The sequence below is a fragment of the Lichenostomus cassidix genome, chromosome 15 (assembly GCF_008360975.1).
Source record: "Lichenostomus cassidix isolate B80296 chromosome 15, HeHo_3.0, whole genome shotgun sequence".
Lineage (NCBI taxonomy): Eukaryota > Metazoa > Chordata > Aves > Passeriformes > Meliphagidae > Lichenostomus > Lichenostomus cassidix.
In genome coordinates this window covers 4,555,596-4,572,892 of record NC_139496.1, presented here as the reverse complement: position 1 = coordinate 4,572,892, position 17,297 = coordinate 4,555,596, and the positions used below count along the sequence as shown (strand labels likewise).

At 54.0% G+C, this 17,297-nt stretch overlaps 1 protein-coding gene across 1 annotated transcript in view; it reads right to left on the bottom strand.

Annotated features, from left to right (window-relative positions):
• SEZ6L (seizure related 6 homolog like) overlaps positions 1 to 17,297 on the bottom strand; it is a 32,810-nt gene that overhangs the window by 9,252 nt on the left and 6,261 nt on the right. Inside the window, exons 2-3 of the mRNA XM_085075691.1 lie at positions 2,614 to 3,336; positions 1,886 to 2,019 (exon numbers count right to left, since the gene is read on the bottom strand). Coding sequence (XP_084931817.1) covers positions 1,886 to 2,019; positions 2,614 to 3,336 — 857 coding nt within the window. The remainder of the gene's footprint in view (positions 1 to 1,885; positions 2,020 to 2,613; positions 3,337 to 17,297) is intronic.

The following is a 17,297-nucleotide window of genomic DNA, read 5'->3' as shown; positions in this document are numbered from 1 at the left end:
TTTTGCTCTGAAATCCCTCGAAGCCAAACCCGTTCCCCAGCTGGCTCCCTCCAGTGACGGTGGCATCACTCACACGACACGGAGCCAAATCACTCTGGGAATTTTGCAAGGGGATTCAGGGGAGCAGCTGGAGCAGGCAGAGCTCCGTGGCAGGGAGGAAGCTGGGGATCAGTGCTGGTCACACACACACTCACTCAGCTCCACCACCAGCCTCCCTTCAGTGAATCCAGGAGCCAGAGCAGGGTGTCATTCCCTGTGCCAGCATTCCCAGAGGAGCCTGGAGTAACCAGCAAGCACAGACACTGCCGTGGCCCCGTGCCAGGCACCGTCAGCCCCGTGAGAGGGACCATATGTGTGAGCTCCTGCCAGGGGCTGGGAGCACGAGCTCTGACTTTAATCACAGCCTGCACTGACTGCAGCTCCTCCAGAACCTTGGGAAGGCAGGAGGGATCCTCGAGTCAGGCTGCCAGCCTCGCTCACCCACTGGAAAACCTCTTTAGGGAAATTCTATTCGCTGCCAAGAAGATTCAAGAATTTTAAAAATAAATATAATTTCGCCAAGCGTTCGGAGAGCTGGCTGCTCCCAGGGCTGGCGTGGCACAGGCAGGGACTCAGCTCTCACCTCCCCACTAGAGGAGCTGGGAATCAAATCCAAACCTCACCCCGTTACCCACATCCCGGGTTATCCAGCTCCTTCCCTTTGGATTTGGTGAATCCCTTTGGAATTCACCTCTGAGCCCGAGGTGCTGCAGCACAGGGCAGTGCCAGCTGCAGATGAGGCCATGCTCCACCAGCACGGACCTGCTGTTGTGATTTAATTTGTCTGAAATGCTCCGAAGCATCAGCAAAGCAAAATGCAAAGCTTGGGGGGGTGGAGAGGCCAATTTTATGCTCCATTAAAACCTCAGCTCGCAACGGAGTGAGGTCAGCAGTGGTGTCACCTGATGGATTATGGACAGAGGCAAATTTGCAGCAGAGCAGCCTGTCTTTAGCACCCTGTGGAGCTGGGGAGGCTGTTGCTGTGTCCTGTTACTTTTCCACTGCCATGGAAAAGTGACTGAGCTGCTGAGACACCACAGTGCTCAAACTGCACCACTGCTGCTCTCGGGGCAACCTTCCCACCAGAGCTGGTAGCCACGGTGGCCTCGTGCCCTGGGGGCCACCTCCTGCCTGTGCCCATGGGGGGACATCAGGGATAACCCTGCTGGAACTCCTGCTCCTTCTAATGTGCCCTTTTAATTACACAATTCAAAGTGAAGGGATTAGAATTAGACGCAAATGGCGACATGGAAAAAACGCAAGAAGAAAGGACTGCAGGGATCATGGAGACCCAGGGCTGGTTGGACAGCGAGAATTTGGAATGTGCAGAGGCCTCTGCCCTTCTCACAGCCCCACAACACTGAGGGGAGCTAATTTTGGGGTGAGCTGATGGTGCACACCAGCCTAGGTGAGACTCCCTGCTCTGATGCATTTGCTGACCACCTGCACCAGCCAGAGAGGGACCCTGAGCTGCCCTCCTGGGCTTCCTGACCCCTCAGAGCCCCCCAAACCCCTCCCAGCAAATGGGGGGCGCAGAGGGCAGGGGGCTGGTGGCTCCTTCCCATCACGTGCCTTTCTAACAACCTGCTGCCAGTGCCTCTCTGCTAAATTAATTGCCTGACATTTAAAGGGTTTGATCATCGCTGACATTCAGGATGTTCCAGCTCCCTCACTGAGTTCATTTATTACAAGGCCTCAGAAAAACCTGGGTTTTTGCTGGAAAGAGGTATTTTATCAAGTGCAGGTGCCCAGGGCAGAGGTGCCCAAGGGTGGGGGGTGCTTGGCATCATTTTCTGGGGTGACCAGAGGGGTCTGGCTGTGGGGATCCCCAAAAGGCACAGCTTACCTGGAGCTCGACACCATAGCCAGTGTAGACAGTGACATTGTAGGTGCACTGCAGGTAGCCATGCAGGGGCAGAGGAGGGTAATCCGTGGAGTCAATGTAGCCCTCGGGGTCGTGGAAGCTCATGCTGCAGAGCACTGGGGAGACACACAGTGGGGTCACACCAAGGGACAGTCAGCTGGCACCTCCCTCCCTCCCACACCCCAAAACCAAGCAGCGTGATCCCTGCTCCATCAGTGACCCCATGGAACCTGAGTGGTTTTGGGTGGAAGGGAACCTTAAAGCCCATTTTTTTCCCACTTCCTGCCATGGGCAGGGACACCTTCCACTATCCCGGGTTGCTCCAAGCCCTCTCCAGCCTGGCCTTGGACACTTCCAGGGATCCAGGGGCAGCCACAGCTTCTCTGGGCAACCTCTGCCTGAGCCTCTTCACCCTCAAAGGGAAAAATTTCTTTTCAATATCCCATCTAACCCTGCCTCTGGCAGCCATTCCCCCTTTTCCTGTCACTCCATCCCTTGTCCCAGGTCCCGCTCCAGCTCTCCTGGAGCCCCTTTAGGCACTGGAAGAAGCTCCAAGCTCTCCCTGGAGCCTTCCCCCAGCTCTCCCAGCCTTTCCTCATTTCAGAAATATTTTATCCCTCCTATCACAAAGTGCATGAAGAGCAGATTTTAGGCAGCCCCCAAACCCAGGTGGGCTCCCCACCAGTGCCATAGCCCCATGCTCAGCTCACCTGGGGTGGGCTCTGTGGTGGTGACAGTGGTGGTGATGATGGTGGACGTGGTGGTTTCCTGACTCTCCTCCAACGCAGAGCTGTGCACATCCCTCTCTGCACCGTTTGTTGGGATAACAGGAGCTGCAGTCGGAACCTCTCCAGCATCTTCCCTGGCAGGGAAGGGCCGGGCAAGGCCTGGAGGCAGGGTGGAAGGGGAGATCTGCAGCGTGGGGCGGCTGGTGGTGGCCTGCTCCCCCCAGGGCAGCTCGGGGGGGCTCCTCTCCTTGTCCTCTGCTGTCACTCGCAGCTCTGGGGCAGCCGTGGGGAGCCTGGAGCTCCGCGGGCTGGCTGGGGAGGCAACCCCGGGTGGCCCTGCCAGGGTGGGCTTCAGCCTGGGGTGCTTCCTTCCTGTATTAACTTGCTTTAGAGCCGGTGGCTTTTTCTTAACAGGGGGAGTTAGTTTGGCATCAGGTCTGGCGGCAGCAGTGGCAGTGGGCAGGACGTGGCTCTGCAGTAGCCGCGTGGTCTCCACCGCTGGTGTGGCACCATCCTCCGGGGCTGGCAGCAGGTTGAGGGCAGTGCCCTGCCCGAGCTGCCCCATTCTAGGCTCTGGACCAACAGCATGCCCAAAATCCTCAGCTCCACCGGTCAAACCAGCTCCACCAACCGTCTTCTCCACCGGTTCATCCGCAGCAAGAGGGTCTGGGCTGGCGGGTGACAGTGCTGCCCCTGATCCGCTGTCTGCAAAAAAACAGGGGAAAGTGGGACTAGGCAGAGCTGGGTGGGAAATCAGAGGTGTGAAATCAGCCCCCCGGGAAGCTGTGGCTGAAGGAACACCCACCACTTCCCGAAGAAGGAACGAACAGCCCCCACAGCCCCACACAGCCGCCTCAACCCAGCCCAAACTTTACTGGGAACAGGGATGGGTAGGAAAGAGAGAATGGCCAAAGCCACCTGGCACCGCTCTGGCCAGGGGGGTAATTTCATTAATACAGATTTATCCACCACCGTGGGGTGACCAGGCTGTGATCCACAGGCTGGAATTCACCGCGAGCTCTGTGAGACGCCGCGAGGAGCTCCGAGAGTCAACGCTTTCCATGGAAACAGCAGTTGCCAGGGAAAGCACTTAATGCACGGTACTTAAAGACCATAATTCCAGCCCCCTCGGCTCTCCTGGGAGGGTTTGAAGCCCCCAGAAGTTCCTGTGTGGGGATGGGGAGGTCTGCAAGCCCCCAGCCCTACTGCTGTCCCAGGGCTGCCCAGGCTTTGCTCCCCTTTGGGAACCTACTGATCCCTAAAGCAGCTCGAGCTGCTGTGACATGCCCGTGGTGGCAGCCAGGACATATGTCCACCACGAGGCCAGCTCTCCATGGGTTTGGGGCTGGAGCAGCAATCAGGGCTTCCTTCCCTGGGTTTATTCCCAGAAAAACCTCAGCTCTCCTTGGTAGTACAGGTACTTTAAACGAAATCACAGCTCTTGTGTGACGTTTAACTTGATGGTTTGTGTTTCAAATTCTACTATTTAAGGTAAGCACGGAAGGAAAAGGGAAAATAGAAGCTTTTGGATGTGAATGCTGAAACACAGGGATGCTGCTGGGTGACACTGCCCAGAGGGCCCGAGGGATGGCACAAGCAGGCTGTGCAGAGGGACTGAGCAGCGCTGAAAACTGACTTTGCTCCATCTTCTGGAAAATAGAAGCAGTTTCTGGCAAGAGCCAAAGATAAGGAGCACAACGGGGAAAGGCAAAAGCTGGTGAATTAGCCTGAAGGATGGAGTTGCCACGACTCTGGCAACCACACTGCACTGCACTGCTCCTCAGTCCCAGAGAGTCCTTGCAGCAAAAGATTTTCTCTGGGAAAAGAGAGAAGATGGAGCTCTCAGACAGACAGGAGGAAGCACAACTCTGGGAGGACAGGGTGGGACATGCTGGGACATTGTCAGACACCCACTCACAGCAGGACAGCCAACGATCCCAAATCCTTGAAGCCATTCCCAAAAACATCAACCCAGCATCCCCGGGTTTATTTATCATGTGAACCCTAATTCTTAATGGATTGTGCCTTTAAACCATATTTTATGCTTTCAGAAAGCTGACTAATTCCTTATTAGATCCTTTGCCAGGATGCATTTACTCGATTCTGTCCTTAACAAAGCATGAAATAAAACACTCTGTAAAGCGACTCCTTAATGAGACACTAAACATGCTGCAGTTTGTAAAGGGCAAATGCATTCCAGGGAAGTGGAGAGGGAGGAATGCAGCAGGGCTGGAGCAGGGAAGGGGGAGGCACAAGGCCCTGGCATCCGGGATCAATAAGGGCTTATTCCACTTCTCAGAAAGAGAATTGATCATCAATCTCAGCTCCTGATTGATCACCACCCCCAAATTGGAGCTGTCTAACCTTGCTCCCTCCCCATGGACCTCAGTGCTGCCCCACAGCCCCAGTGTTGCCCCCTGCCCACTCATTCCTGCCTCAAGCCCATCTTGGAAGCAAAACCAAGGAAGGATTGCAGTGGGTTTCCATGTTTGCACGGTCAGGGTGGACTTTGGTAAGATCTTTTCCATGCCATTCTGAATTCCAACAGCTGTTCTGCCACCTCCAAAGCCCATGGGGTGACCATGGCCCCATAGGAGGCTGGGCTGGGGGCAGGACAGGCAGAGCAGGACTCTCCCTGGCTACCAAAATCCACCCTGCTCTGCCCAAGGGATCAATCCAGAGCTCCTGGAAGAGAAATGGTCACGTCTGACCTTGATCTAATCAGCCCAAGCAGCTCCGGAGGAAACAAACGCTATTGAGATGCACAAGGGGTTTATCTTGTATCTCCATCAGGAGCTCTCTGCGGGCAGTTCAGCGCTGGAAAGGCTTCTCCAAATCCATGGAAACCTCCGTGGTGGCCCTGCAGCCCTCGCTAGTCCCCAGTGTGACAATCTGTGCTCTGTGTGGCAGGGTGGGCACAGCAGCTGGGATGGGCCAGGCAGGGCAGGGACAGTTTGGAGCACAAAGTGACCTTAATGCGGAACGACAGCTCGTCTTCAGGTCTATTCTGGGCTGTGCCTGGATACCGGGAGTGTGCAAACACCGCGGCAGGAAGCTGGGTGAGGGGAGGATGTCTCCAACCAGCCTCAGCCCCCACAGTTTATACTTAGCTGAGGCGGAAGCACCGAGCTTGTGCTGTGTGTGGGAGCAGCCAGAGGGACACAGCCCTGTCCCTGGGCTGGGGTGGTGGCACCAGGCTCTGGAGAGGCAGCAGGACAGGAAGGGGGGCAGGGAAAAGGCTCTTGGAGCATCTCCTCTCACCCAGATGTGGCACTGGGCATTTGCAGGGCACCAAACCACCACCCAACCACCTGAGCAGCACCAAAACCATCCTCCCCAGCCCCAAAACTTCATCCCCTCGTGAACTGGGACCCCCAAGCCAGGACAGTGTCCTGTGGGCAGCAGTGGCCAACATGCACGTGCTGCTCCAGAGGCCAACGTGCTCTTAACTAGGAGAACCTGATTGCTGAGATACCTCAGCCAGAGGGGCTTAGAGGAATTAGGGAGCTGCAAATGCCTGATAAAAGAATCCTGGAATAATCACAAAGGCCTCATTTTGCTGCTGGGCTCCTGGAGGAGCTAAAGCTGGAATAGCCATATCCCAGCTCCCATTACTAATGCCGATGGTATCGCCACAAGCTCTGGCTCCAGGGAGGGCAGCTGGATTGCTCCAGCTCAGGAATCACTGTCCAGAAGGGTTTAGGATCTGATTGTAGCAGAAATGAGTAAAGCTGATCCGGGCACTATTAATGGTGGTGTTCAGCTCTGCATGTGTGATGGGCTCAGGGGGATTTGTGGGTGCTGTGCTGAGCTAATCCTGCTGCTGGCATCTCGTCTGAGCCCTCACGGGGAGCTGGGATGGATCCTGCACTGCCCAGCACCATCCTCTGAGCCCCTGGAGCTCCCCATTCCCACAGGATCAGTGCAGGAGGGTTGGAAGGAGCTTGCTGTGGGAGGAACTTGTGCTTGGGATGAGTTCATCCAGCGCTGATCCAGATCTTGGATAAAACAGGGATGTCGAGACCAGGTCCTGGTGCAACCCTGCATCACCAAAAAGGGCACCCTGGGCACCTCCTGCTCTCCCACTTCTTTGATCTCCACCCTCGGGGTGGGAAACAGAGGGTTTGGGTGGGAAGGAGTGGTCTGAGAAAAAGCAGATTGTGTCCATTAAAACACTCGGCTGTGATTGGTTTGTTTTCAGAGTTTAAAAGCTTTTTGGCCTTGAATCTTGAAGAGCAGAAAAACCTTGAATCTTGACGAGCAGAAAAACCTTAATTGGAACAATCTTTCGTTTTCCAAACGTCCCCACAGCCGGATAAAGCCTCGATAACCACCTGCCTCCGAGCAGGAGATGTGAATCCCAGCTTTCCCCACAATTCCAGCAGATTAACTTTTTCCAACGGGAAAAAAAAAAGAAAAAAAAAAAGTTTTCCTCAAGAGCATCCTGTCAGCTTCCCCCTCTAAGCAAATAAAACCGTAGCGATCCGCTGTGGGTGAGTCATTCCCGTGGGAGCTCCGGGAAGCGCGGGCGGAGCAGGGGCTGCCCGCCGCACCGGGAGGGTCGGAGCCGCTTTCCCGGCAAAGGTGAGGCAGGGACGGCAGGGCTGGGGATGGGTTTCAGCCCAATATTCCCGCTGAAGTCGGGGAAAAAAGAAAACCATGCTCCTCTGTGGAAGGAGTGGTGCCTGTCCCTTCGTCCTGTCCGACAGGGGTGACAATCTGGGAATGCTGGGAGCATCCAGCCTCCAGTCTGTCCTGTGAGATGACAAAACCTGGGCTGTTCCGCTGAGCAATTAACGGGAGATAATCCAGAAGAAAAAAGATGCCCGGCTTCTGCTCGGGAAGGCAGCGCAGCAGAGGCTGAGAAAGTTTGGAGTTGTTTTCCTCCCATTCCAGGGTGCACCTGGCTGTCCCTCCTGGGTTGTCCCTTCGTGCCACATCCTCTGCCACAGATGTGGCATCAAACCTTGCTGATTTGACGCTGCTCTGGACTCAGGCTGGGATTCCTGGGGCAGGAAGGGGTCAGGACACTTTTCTTTCCATCCCCATGAATTTCCCAATGCCACAGAGACTCTGCCGGCCCTGGGGAGTTTCAGATCTGCTTTAAAATGCTGTTAAATTGCCCATGTGCAGGGGGTTTATTTATGCTCACAGGACTGTGGTCTGAATATTTCATTTTAAAATTTACATCTGTGTCACTCGAGATGCTCAAGTAAGGTTGCCATGGAAACCCCTCATTACTGGGTGAGGATGCTGGCAGTGGTGCCCAGCCCGAGGAGCCTTGGCCAGGGAGGACCAGGCTGTGCTCCTGCTGCCCACCCAGCTCCGGTGCCCAGCAGCAAATCCTCCTCTGCTGGGGAGGGCAGAGAGGAGACAATTGTGGAATCATCAAAGCTTGGAATGGTTTGTGCTGGAAAGGAGTTTAAACGTCACCTCATCCACCCCCTGTGCCATGGGCAGGGACATCTTCCACTAAACAGAGTTGCTCCAAGCCCTGTCCAATGTAACCTTGGGCACTTCCAGGGATGAAAGGGAGGTGTTTCACCAGCTCTGAGGGGCTCAGGGACCTGCTGTGCTGGCAGGGGACACTGGGCTGGGACATGGTCCTGGGGACACCACGATCCACACCCACACTTGGTCCCAACCCTGGGCTGAGATGGGGAGAAATCCCCCCAAACTGGTGATAGGAAAGGAAGATCCTGGTCCAGGTGTGTGCAGGAAGTTTGAGTTCCACACTGGAACCTGCTGCAGGTGGGGACAATATTCCAACAGCAAAACACTCCTGGAAACCTGATTTAGCAGCAAATCCATCCTGTTCGTGCCTGACTGGAGAATCCACACTGCCTGTGCCCAGCTCGGGAGCAAGGACATCCACGGAATGCAGGAATTAAGCTAGCAAACCTCTCCCCCTCTCCCTGTAACTGCTCTAACGATCCACACAGCCCCGACAGATGCCAGGAAATTACACACTTCTCCGAGCTAGGAGGAAAATGGATTTTCCTCCCCACTGCTGCTTCATGGAGCTGGAATCAATGAGACTTTGACTCTCAGGCATCTGTTGTGGCCACGGCAACTCCTCGCTGGCACCTGTGGCTTTGGGGCGCTGTGGCTTTGGGGACACTTGTGGCTTTGGGGACACCTGTGGCTTTGGGGACACCTGGGGCTTTAGGGACACCTGCCCGTGATGTCTTGCCTTGTCCCCAGCCCAGGCACCCCTCACTGCAGCATCACCCTGGGCAAAAATCCCCAGGGATGAGCCCAGCTTATGGTGGGAATTGCCCAGATCCTTGCCGAAGGGATGTGGGAGGATCAGCAGCAGCAGCTAATGAGGAAGAGGAATTAAAGAGGCTCATCCAATTATGGAGGAATCAGGAGATTTGCAGCATGGAAAGGATACAGGCTGTCCCATGCTGACTGGTCCCAGCTGGATCACATTGCAGGAATTATCCTGATATTCCAGAAGGAATACATGGGCTGGTAGGGAATGGGGAGAAGGGGAGCAAAGCCATTAGAGAGAGGAGAACTTCCATGCAGGTGATAATTTGAGTTTATCACAGGGTTTTGGGATATCAAGTGCAGGAAAGGCCTTGTCACAGGCAGGCAACCTGGCCAAAAGGAATTCACAGGCTGGGTTAAAGGCAGAATTTATATTTTTTTGGAAGTTCATTAGGTGCAAATAGGAAGTTTCCTGATGAGCTTTCCAGTCTCCACAATGCCAAAACTCTGACATTGGCCAGATTCACTCCCAGGGTTGCCCCAGACAGCAGCAGACAGGGACACCCCAGGGCAAGGGGACCTGCCATGTCCCCACAAGTGTCTCTGCTCTGGAAGAGTTTGTCACAGGGATCACAGAATGGTTTGGATTGGAAAGAATAAAGACCACCCAGTCCTACCCCTGACATGGGCAGGAACACCTCCCAGTTTGCTCCAAGCCCCATCCATCCTGGCCTTGGACACTTCCAGGGATGTGGAAGCCAGAGGGATGAACAAGCAGAGGAAGATCCCTCCTGTGCCTCTCCTGGGCTCCCCAGCCCGGATGTTCACTCCTCAGGGCCCACCTGGGGAAAGGAAATCGAGTGTTTTGGCAGCTTTTCAGCCTACAAATTGAAGAGGGGGAAGAGAAGCTCCTTCTTTCTTCACCAATCATCCAGCCCAGCCGTCTACATCAGGGCATAAAATTAAATGGGTTCCTAAAGAGAGAGTATATTTAGCTACAAAACCCCGTTCTAGTCAGCTCTCTGCAGCTAAAATAATTAATCTCCCATCACTGTTAAGATGCAGCGGAGCAGATCTGGAGAAGAGAGTGCTGGGATTAACTCTTTGGGAGCAGGTCAGCCCTGTGACAGCAGCTCCAGCTGTGCCATGGGAGATCCTGGGGACTCCTGGGGGTTCTGCCTGGCTGGCTCTGCTCAGCTGTGTCCCTGCAGTGCCAGCGCCTCTCGGTGCCAGTGCTGCATGAGCCAAGGGCTTGGCAGGGTTGCTCTGCCCTGGCACTGCCTCTGGGGTGATGGAGGGCACCCAGCAGGGATGCAGAGGTGGCTTCAGCCAAAATCCCAGCTCCTGGGGACACTGGGAAACCCTTACTGGATGCTCAGCCCTAAAACATCAGGAGAGACAAAGTTTAGAGTGATGACAGCAGCTGTTTCTGTGTCTGGCCATAAATCATGATGGGTTCACTCCCAGGCAGTCCCACCCATGGAATCTGTGGTTTTTCACAACCTCTGTTGTTCTACCTGTCTGCAGTGTGTTCTCAGCTCGGTTTGATTTGATTTCCATTCCAGCCCTGCAAACACGAGGTGACAATTTGATATTAGAGGTTCAGGTGAGCAGAGCAGCATCACAGCCCAGCTCTCCCCAGCTGGGGTAGCCACAGGATTTGGCTCCTTCCTGAGCTCCCAGCACAGCCCCTGCAGCAACTGGGGGAGAGCTGAGCTGCCTCTGCGAAATCTGTTTGGCAGCTCTTTATATTTCTTTCACAGGATGTAACAGGAATCACAGCGTGGCTCCAGTCCAGACTCTTGAGAAAGGAGCAGGGGCTGGCAGCACCTCAGGGGTGTCACTTGTCCCATGCTGCTCTCCTCAGCGGGTTTGTCCAGCAGTACCAAAAAAGATTTTATTCTGAGTGCCCCAAAAGCTGCCCTAGGGCATCTCTAGGCAGGATTTGAAGCCCATCAGGCCCTGGCCACTTTCCCAGGGTGCAGAAGTGCCTCAGAGCATTGAGGGTGGCACAGGTGACATCTGGCACGGGGCACATGATGTTTTCTGCTGTCCCCTCTGAGCTGTTCCCACCACAGGGATGAAGCCCTTGGCATCACACCATGCACAGGGCAGAGCTGGAGCTGCCCAGAAGAAGGGAATGGGATAATCTGGGCATTTGCCATGTGCCAGGCTGTGCCCCAGTCCCCTGCACCTCCCAGCCCCTCTGCACAGCCCATTTCTCCCTCCCAAAAAGTGGGACAAAGTGGGATCTCAGCTCTGCCTGCCTGGACAATGTATCAGGACAGGCATTGAGACCAGCATACCCCAGTTTGCAGGGGAAACTTTCTTCCCAAACAATGATTTCTTTGCATTTTCTCCCCTCTTTGAGGCCATGTCAGAACCGTGCAGGAACCAGGACTGCCTGGTGCTGCCTGGTGCCCTTGAAAAGACCCTGCTGCCTGCTCTGAAACGCTGCAGCTCCGGTGCCTAATGACTCCTGACAGCTGGGGAAGGGCCCTGCTGCTGGCAATCGGGAAGGCAGGGAGAGGGAGGGTTACTGATGGCTGTGGTTATTACAGTTATTGGGCTCCATCGATCACGGGCTGTGCAGCGAGGCTGGCAGGAACTGGGGCACAGCCTGGCACTCCCCATTTCCATTCCCTCTGTCCCAGAACAGCTCAGATGGCTGAGGGGTGGGGAGCACTAAGCTCCAAAATGCCATTCCACAGCCTGGATTAGTGCCAGATGTGATCAGAGAACCACAGAATCCTGAATTTGGGTTGGAGGGATCTTAAATCCATCCATAAATCCAGTTCCACCCTGTGCCACGGGCAGGGAGACCTTCCACAGAGCAGGCTGCTCCAAGCCCTGCCCAGCCTGGCCTTGGGACAGGTTGTCACTCCCTCCATTACTCAGTTTTCTTTTTAAAAAAGCAATAATCTGCATTTCCTTGCTGGATCCTCTATGTCAGGCCAGTTTGGGGGATGCCAGCAGGAAAGCTCCACCAGCACATCCTACCAGCAGCTCCATATGGGAACTGCAGCCTCCAGCCTGTCCCCATACCCAGCTCTCAGATGTGCCCCTGCACTGGCTCACTCCTTCAGAAATTAACCCCTTCACAGACAAGATATGGCTGAAATTCGATTTTTAACTTTTTAAAATTTTTCTGACTAAAACCAGTGTGGCTCTGGGGGGCAGAGCAGCATTTTGGGGCTGGCAGAGGCTTCACCCCCATCACTTCCCAAGCCCTGAGACCACCCAGCCCACCCTCAGCCACTCCCTGGGCTGCTGCTGGTGCTCCTCAGTCCTTGCCTTGTTCCCAGGCATTATACATAATTATATAAAACCGCTGGTTTTTATATAATTAATTGTCAGCTGTATCAGCCATCGGTGATTTGTATTTTAAAGATGGCCTGGCAGAACTAATTCCATCTCTGCACGATGCTGTGCTGGATGATGATAACCCATGTACAGCTTCTCCCACAGAGCCTCATGACGAGCTGCTGCACTTTATTCTAATTAATACAGATAGCAAATATATTTTCATTAGCCGTCAGGATGTCAGGAGTGAAGCAGGGTCCTCCTGCATGGTGGGCAGCAGCTTCACCCCTGGGGTTGGGTGCAGTGGTCAGTCCTGCTGGGTATTCTGTTCCAGCCACCTCTACATTCATCTGCATTCCTCCAAATCCATCTGCATCTCTCCACATCAATCTGCATCCCTCCTAATCCATCTGCATCCCTCCACATCCATCTGCATCCCTCCAAATCCATCTGCATCCCTCCATGCCCCTCTGCATCCTTCCACATCCCTCTGCACCCCACAGGGCAGAGTTTCCTCCCAGTCCAGTGTGGATAGCACCCTGAACCCCTGAAAACAAGGTTTTTTGGGGGGATGAAAAGCTGATTTAGCTGCTCCATGCATGGTGGGAGCTCCCATCCAAAGCCTCTCCTCCCTCTCCAGCGCAGAAGGACACACAATTATCAGGCACGTTCACAATTCCTCAGATTTAGAACAATTAAACTGGCTCCCTGGTACTTCTGACGAAAGCAGCCCCTTGTTCCCCGGGGATGGAACAGCCTTCCTTGACCTCTGCTCTATTATTCTGTTGGATTGATCTGAATGCTATCAGAAAGGATAATGATAGGCTTTGGGGTGGTGCAAGAACACTGGGAACAGAGAGAAGAGAGCTTTGCCAAGGGCTGCTGTGCTCAGCTGAGGATTCTGACAGGCTGTGGGACACCCAGGCCCCTCTCTGTGCCCAGTGAAATCCCTGGTGTCCCCAAAATTGAGGAATACAAGGTTAAAAGTATGGCATAAAAAAACAAAGAGGACTTGGTGGCCAGAGGTAGAGACCTGCTGGTAATGTCCCACCTGCATCAGGACACCTGTGTCACCTGCCCTGGGGATGTGTCACCTTCCCTTGTGCCCATAAGGTGTTGCTGCCACCATCTTCACCTCGGGAACAGTTCCAAGGATGGTGATGGAAAGGAATCTCCCTTGTAAGGGCCTAGGCAATGTCACAATGTCACCTTCTTCTCTCCCCAAAAATTCCTTCAACATCACAATCAGAAACCCCCACATGGAAGTTTTGGGCTGGCTGCTCATGGATCACACCTGGGTTAATAGAAAGCCCTTAAATCTCTCCCCTGGAGGCTGCTTTGTAGCCCCAGCTCTGCATCATGGGAGGTTTTGTCCCATGTCCCTTGTGCATCCCTGTAAAACTCACGTGTCCTGCTGCTGCTGGCTGGGCATGTTTTCATTTTTGACCCACCCTGGTGATGGGGAGAAGTGGTGAGGAAGGACCTGGCTCTTCTTCCCAGCAGGTAATGAATGGGCCAATTATAAAAACCCATGTGTCACCCGCCTGGGATAAAGAGTTTGTCGCTGCTGGCGTTGTTTATGTTCCTAGAGGATAATCGTAATTTTTAATGCCCTTTTGATAGCAGTGTAGTATGATTAAAACAGGCACTTCCGAGGTGTAAATCTGGGTTTAAGCACTGAATGGTGAATGTTCAGGGATGGGGATGAAGGATCCTGGGCTGCTCCTGGGTGAGGAGGAAGGGCAGGAGCCAAGGGGCTCAGACCTCATCACCTGCCCATGGTCAGCACCTCCCTGGACATCACCCTGAAGGGACAGTCACATCCTGCCCCGGGGGCTTGGCAGGGACTCTTGAGGGGCAGCAGAGGCTGGAGCAGCAGCTGGATGGAGGCAGGAAGCCCCAAACTGGAGGTGCTGGCTCGGGATAAACACAACAGCTGATTTCCTGGGAGCAGGAGGAGGTCAACATAAACTTGTAGCAGGTATTTTCTGCAGGAGAAAGCTCTGGGCTGTAGCTGGGGGACTGAGGGAGGGATTTTCTGAGCTGACCCCGTGTTTGGGGTGACTGACTCTGGGCTCCTGCCCCTGCTGCTCACTCTGCCTTCTTTTTCGGATCAGACATGTGATGCTGTATGATTTAAGAAAGACTTTGCTCCTGAGGCCAGTTCGGTGCATGTAGAGTGGAAATGTGGAAAAATCCATCTCTCTCTGGAAGCTTGAGCAGATACCTGAGCCAGTGAAGGAGGTGATGGTTGTGTGACTCAATTCAGTTTGTGCCCTTGGGTGACAATGTCCCCATGAGGACAGTGAGTCACAGCCGCCCTGTGCTGCATCCCAACAGTGGAGAGCTGGGCTGGGAGAGCTGGGAATGTTCACCTGGGGAATGGAAAGCTCCAGGGAGAGCTCAGAGCTCCTTCCAGTGCCTAAAGGAGCTCCAGGAGAGCTGGAGAGGGACTTGGGACAAGGGATGGAGGGACAGGACAAGGGGGAATGGCTTTAAGGAAAAGAGGGTGGATTTAGATGGCATATTGGAAAGAAATTCCTGGCTGTGAGGGTGGAGAGGCCCTGGCACAGCGTACCCAGAGAAGTTGTGACTGCCCCTGGAAGTGTCCAAGGCCAGGCTGGACAGGACTTGGAGCAACCTGGGATAATGGAAGGTGTCCCTGCCCATAGCAGGGGATGGAAAAAATGGGTTTTAAGGTCCTTTCCACCCCAACCCACTCCCTGATTCCACGCTGAGCTCCAGCTCAGGACACATCAGAGGGGTCCGAAGGAGCTGATGTGGGGGTCCTGCTGGGACCAGAGCCCCCTGATGCCCCCAAACAACTGCTGGGCATCCCTTCCCTTTCCCGACAGCCTGCAGATCAATCCCACCAGAGGAATGGAACCTCTTCCGAATTTCGATGTTGTAAAAGACGTTTTGCAGCGGAAAAACTGAAAAGCTCTTCCCCTGGGGAGCGGGCTGCAGCGACGAGCACTCTTGTTTTGCTGCACCCTTCCCTCCCTACCTTTCCTAATGAATTCCAAGAAAGCCTCAATGCATTCCTAAATGGGAACACAGCCTGTGTCCTTCACAGTCATCTCCACAACAAAGCCAGCCATCTCGCCGCTGGCAGCCACGGGCTCCTCTGTGAGCTGGAAACAAAAGCTGAAAAGGAGCCTTTCTAGTTGTGATTAGAAAGCTTGAGAAGTTTGGCTTTTACTTGTTATTGCCTCACTGATTTCATCTCCGTGGCGGCTCTGAGCCCCTCAGGGGACAGGAGAGCAGCCTCAGTCCCTGGCCAGGCGACTGCAGCCGTCCTGCTGTGGGAGAAGCAGGAATTTGGGATTTTTGTGCCTTTAGGATGCTGAGCGGGGTTCGGACACGGAAAGATGGGTTCTGTCCTTAAGGGATGCACACCAGGAGCATCCCGCTCTACCTGAGGACATCCCTGCACTCAAACAGCCCCAAAACCACCATCCAGTGCCAATTATTGTCCCAAATACCCACCCAGGGGGACACAGGAGCTCATCCCCCCCACGACACGCAGCCTCCAAGCAGTGAGAGGTGCGGAGGAACTGAATTAAATTTTTTATATTTTTTTCTAAAGAGGAATAGATGAGGAAGAGCGATTATCGGGGAGCTTTTCTTCGGGGGAAATTCTGGCACAAAGACAAACTGCAATATCTCAGCGCAGGCTGGGCACTGAGTCTTGGATAAAAATAAAGCAGGAGGCGGCAGCACCTTCCCGATGACATTAACTCCATTCATCTCCCGCTGCCGCCGCCGCCAGCGTGCTCAGGCATTAGGAGTTACGTTTTCCTCCACTATTTCTCAAACATATTTATGCTGGGAGATGTTTGTGGAGGTACATCCTGTGCCTGGGGCAGAGGATTAATTCCAAACTGTCACCTCGCTTTTTGATGGGTTTGTAAATTCTGTTCCGTTGATTTGCACTCGCAGTAAATTGATAAAATCCTCTTTCCGAAAACCTAATTCACCATTTAGGGCTCACCAGGGTTTTAGACCTCATTGGCTCACATATTTATGTAAATATAGTGTCCAGCAGCAATTTAAAAACTGCTGCGTGGATAATGGGGACGGATAAGGAGTGAAGGGAGACACATTGTGTGGTGGGGGCTGTATGCCCTGAAAAGATTTTTCTTGCCTCGGGAAAGGAAAATTTTGGGGTGATTTTGGGGTGGTTTTGCAGTGGGTGGTGTTGTCTCAGGATGTGAGCCTTTTGCACCAGAACTGGTTAACCCCAACAGTGCTGGGAACGGTCTGAGCTCTCCAAGGATGGCACTGGATGTGCCCAGTGCTGTGCCGGGTGGGGCTCCGCTGGTGTACTGGGAGCACTGGGAGCTCTTAGGGCTCATGCCAGAGTGGTCTGTCAATTTAGGGACTTGGTATCTTTGCAAATGGAAGTTCAGACTGTCAGGAATGGCCTGCTTTTTTTACTGAAATTGCATTTAAATCAGCATCAGGAGATGCAAGCCTGTGCTGCCCCATCATCATGGAAGAGATGCAGGGTGGCAGAGGGGACATCAGCAGTGATGTCCTCAGCATTGTCCCCCAGCCACCACTCCACCCGAGATGAAACATCTCATCCACAAAATGTTGCCATGCTCCATTAATCCACCCTAGAACGTCAGATGGAGATTCTCTCTTGAATTTTAAATATTTCCAGCCGCCCTGACTGGCTCTGCAATTGCCCCGAGATGACCGCTTTCCAGAACATTCCCTCACTGCCCCATGCTGCTCCTGTCTCCCTGCAGTGGTTCCCTTGCCCTTGGGCTGGAGCACATCACCCAGTGGCCCCTGAAGGCCCTGGGGACAACATTTATCGTTGTCCCTACCCTCCCTGGGGTTCTCCCAGCCCCTCAACTCCTGATTTCGCCACATCCCACCCCAGTGTGCAAGACAGAGAGACGGGCCGAGACGTGAGAATCCTCCTTGCCGAGCAGATGACGCCGCTCTGGGATCCATCCCACAGTTATCCCTTCTGTCGTGCTCGAGTTTTTTGGATGCCTTCTCGTTTGGCACCAAATTTCCTTCCTAGACTAAAGCTTTGCACTTGGAATGATGCCTTCAGAGCCGGGCTGAGTGGCCAGGCTGCTCATCCGATCCCTCCGTGCTGCCAGCAGCTCGGATTGCGCTTCCATGAA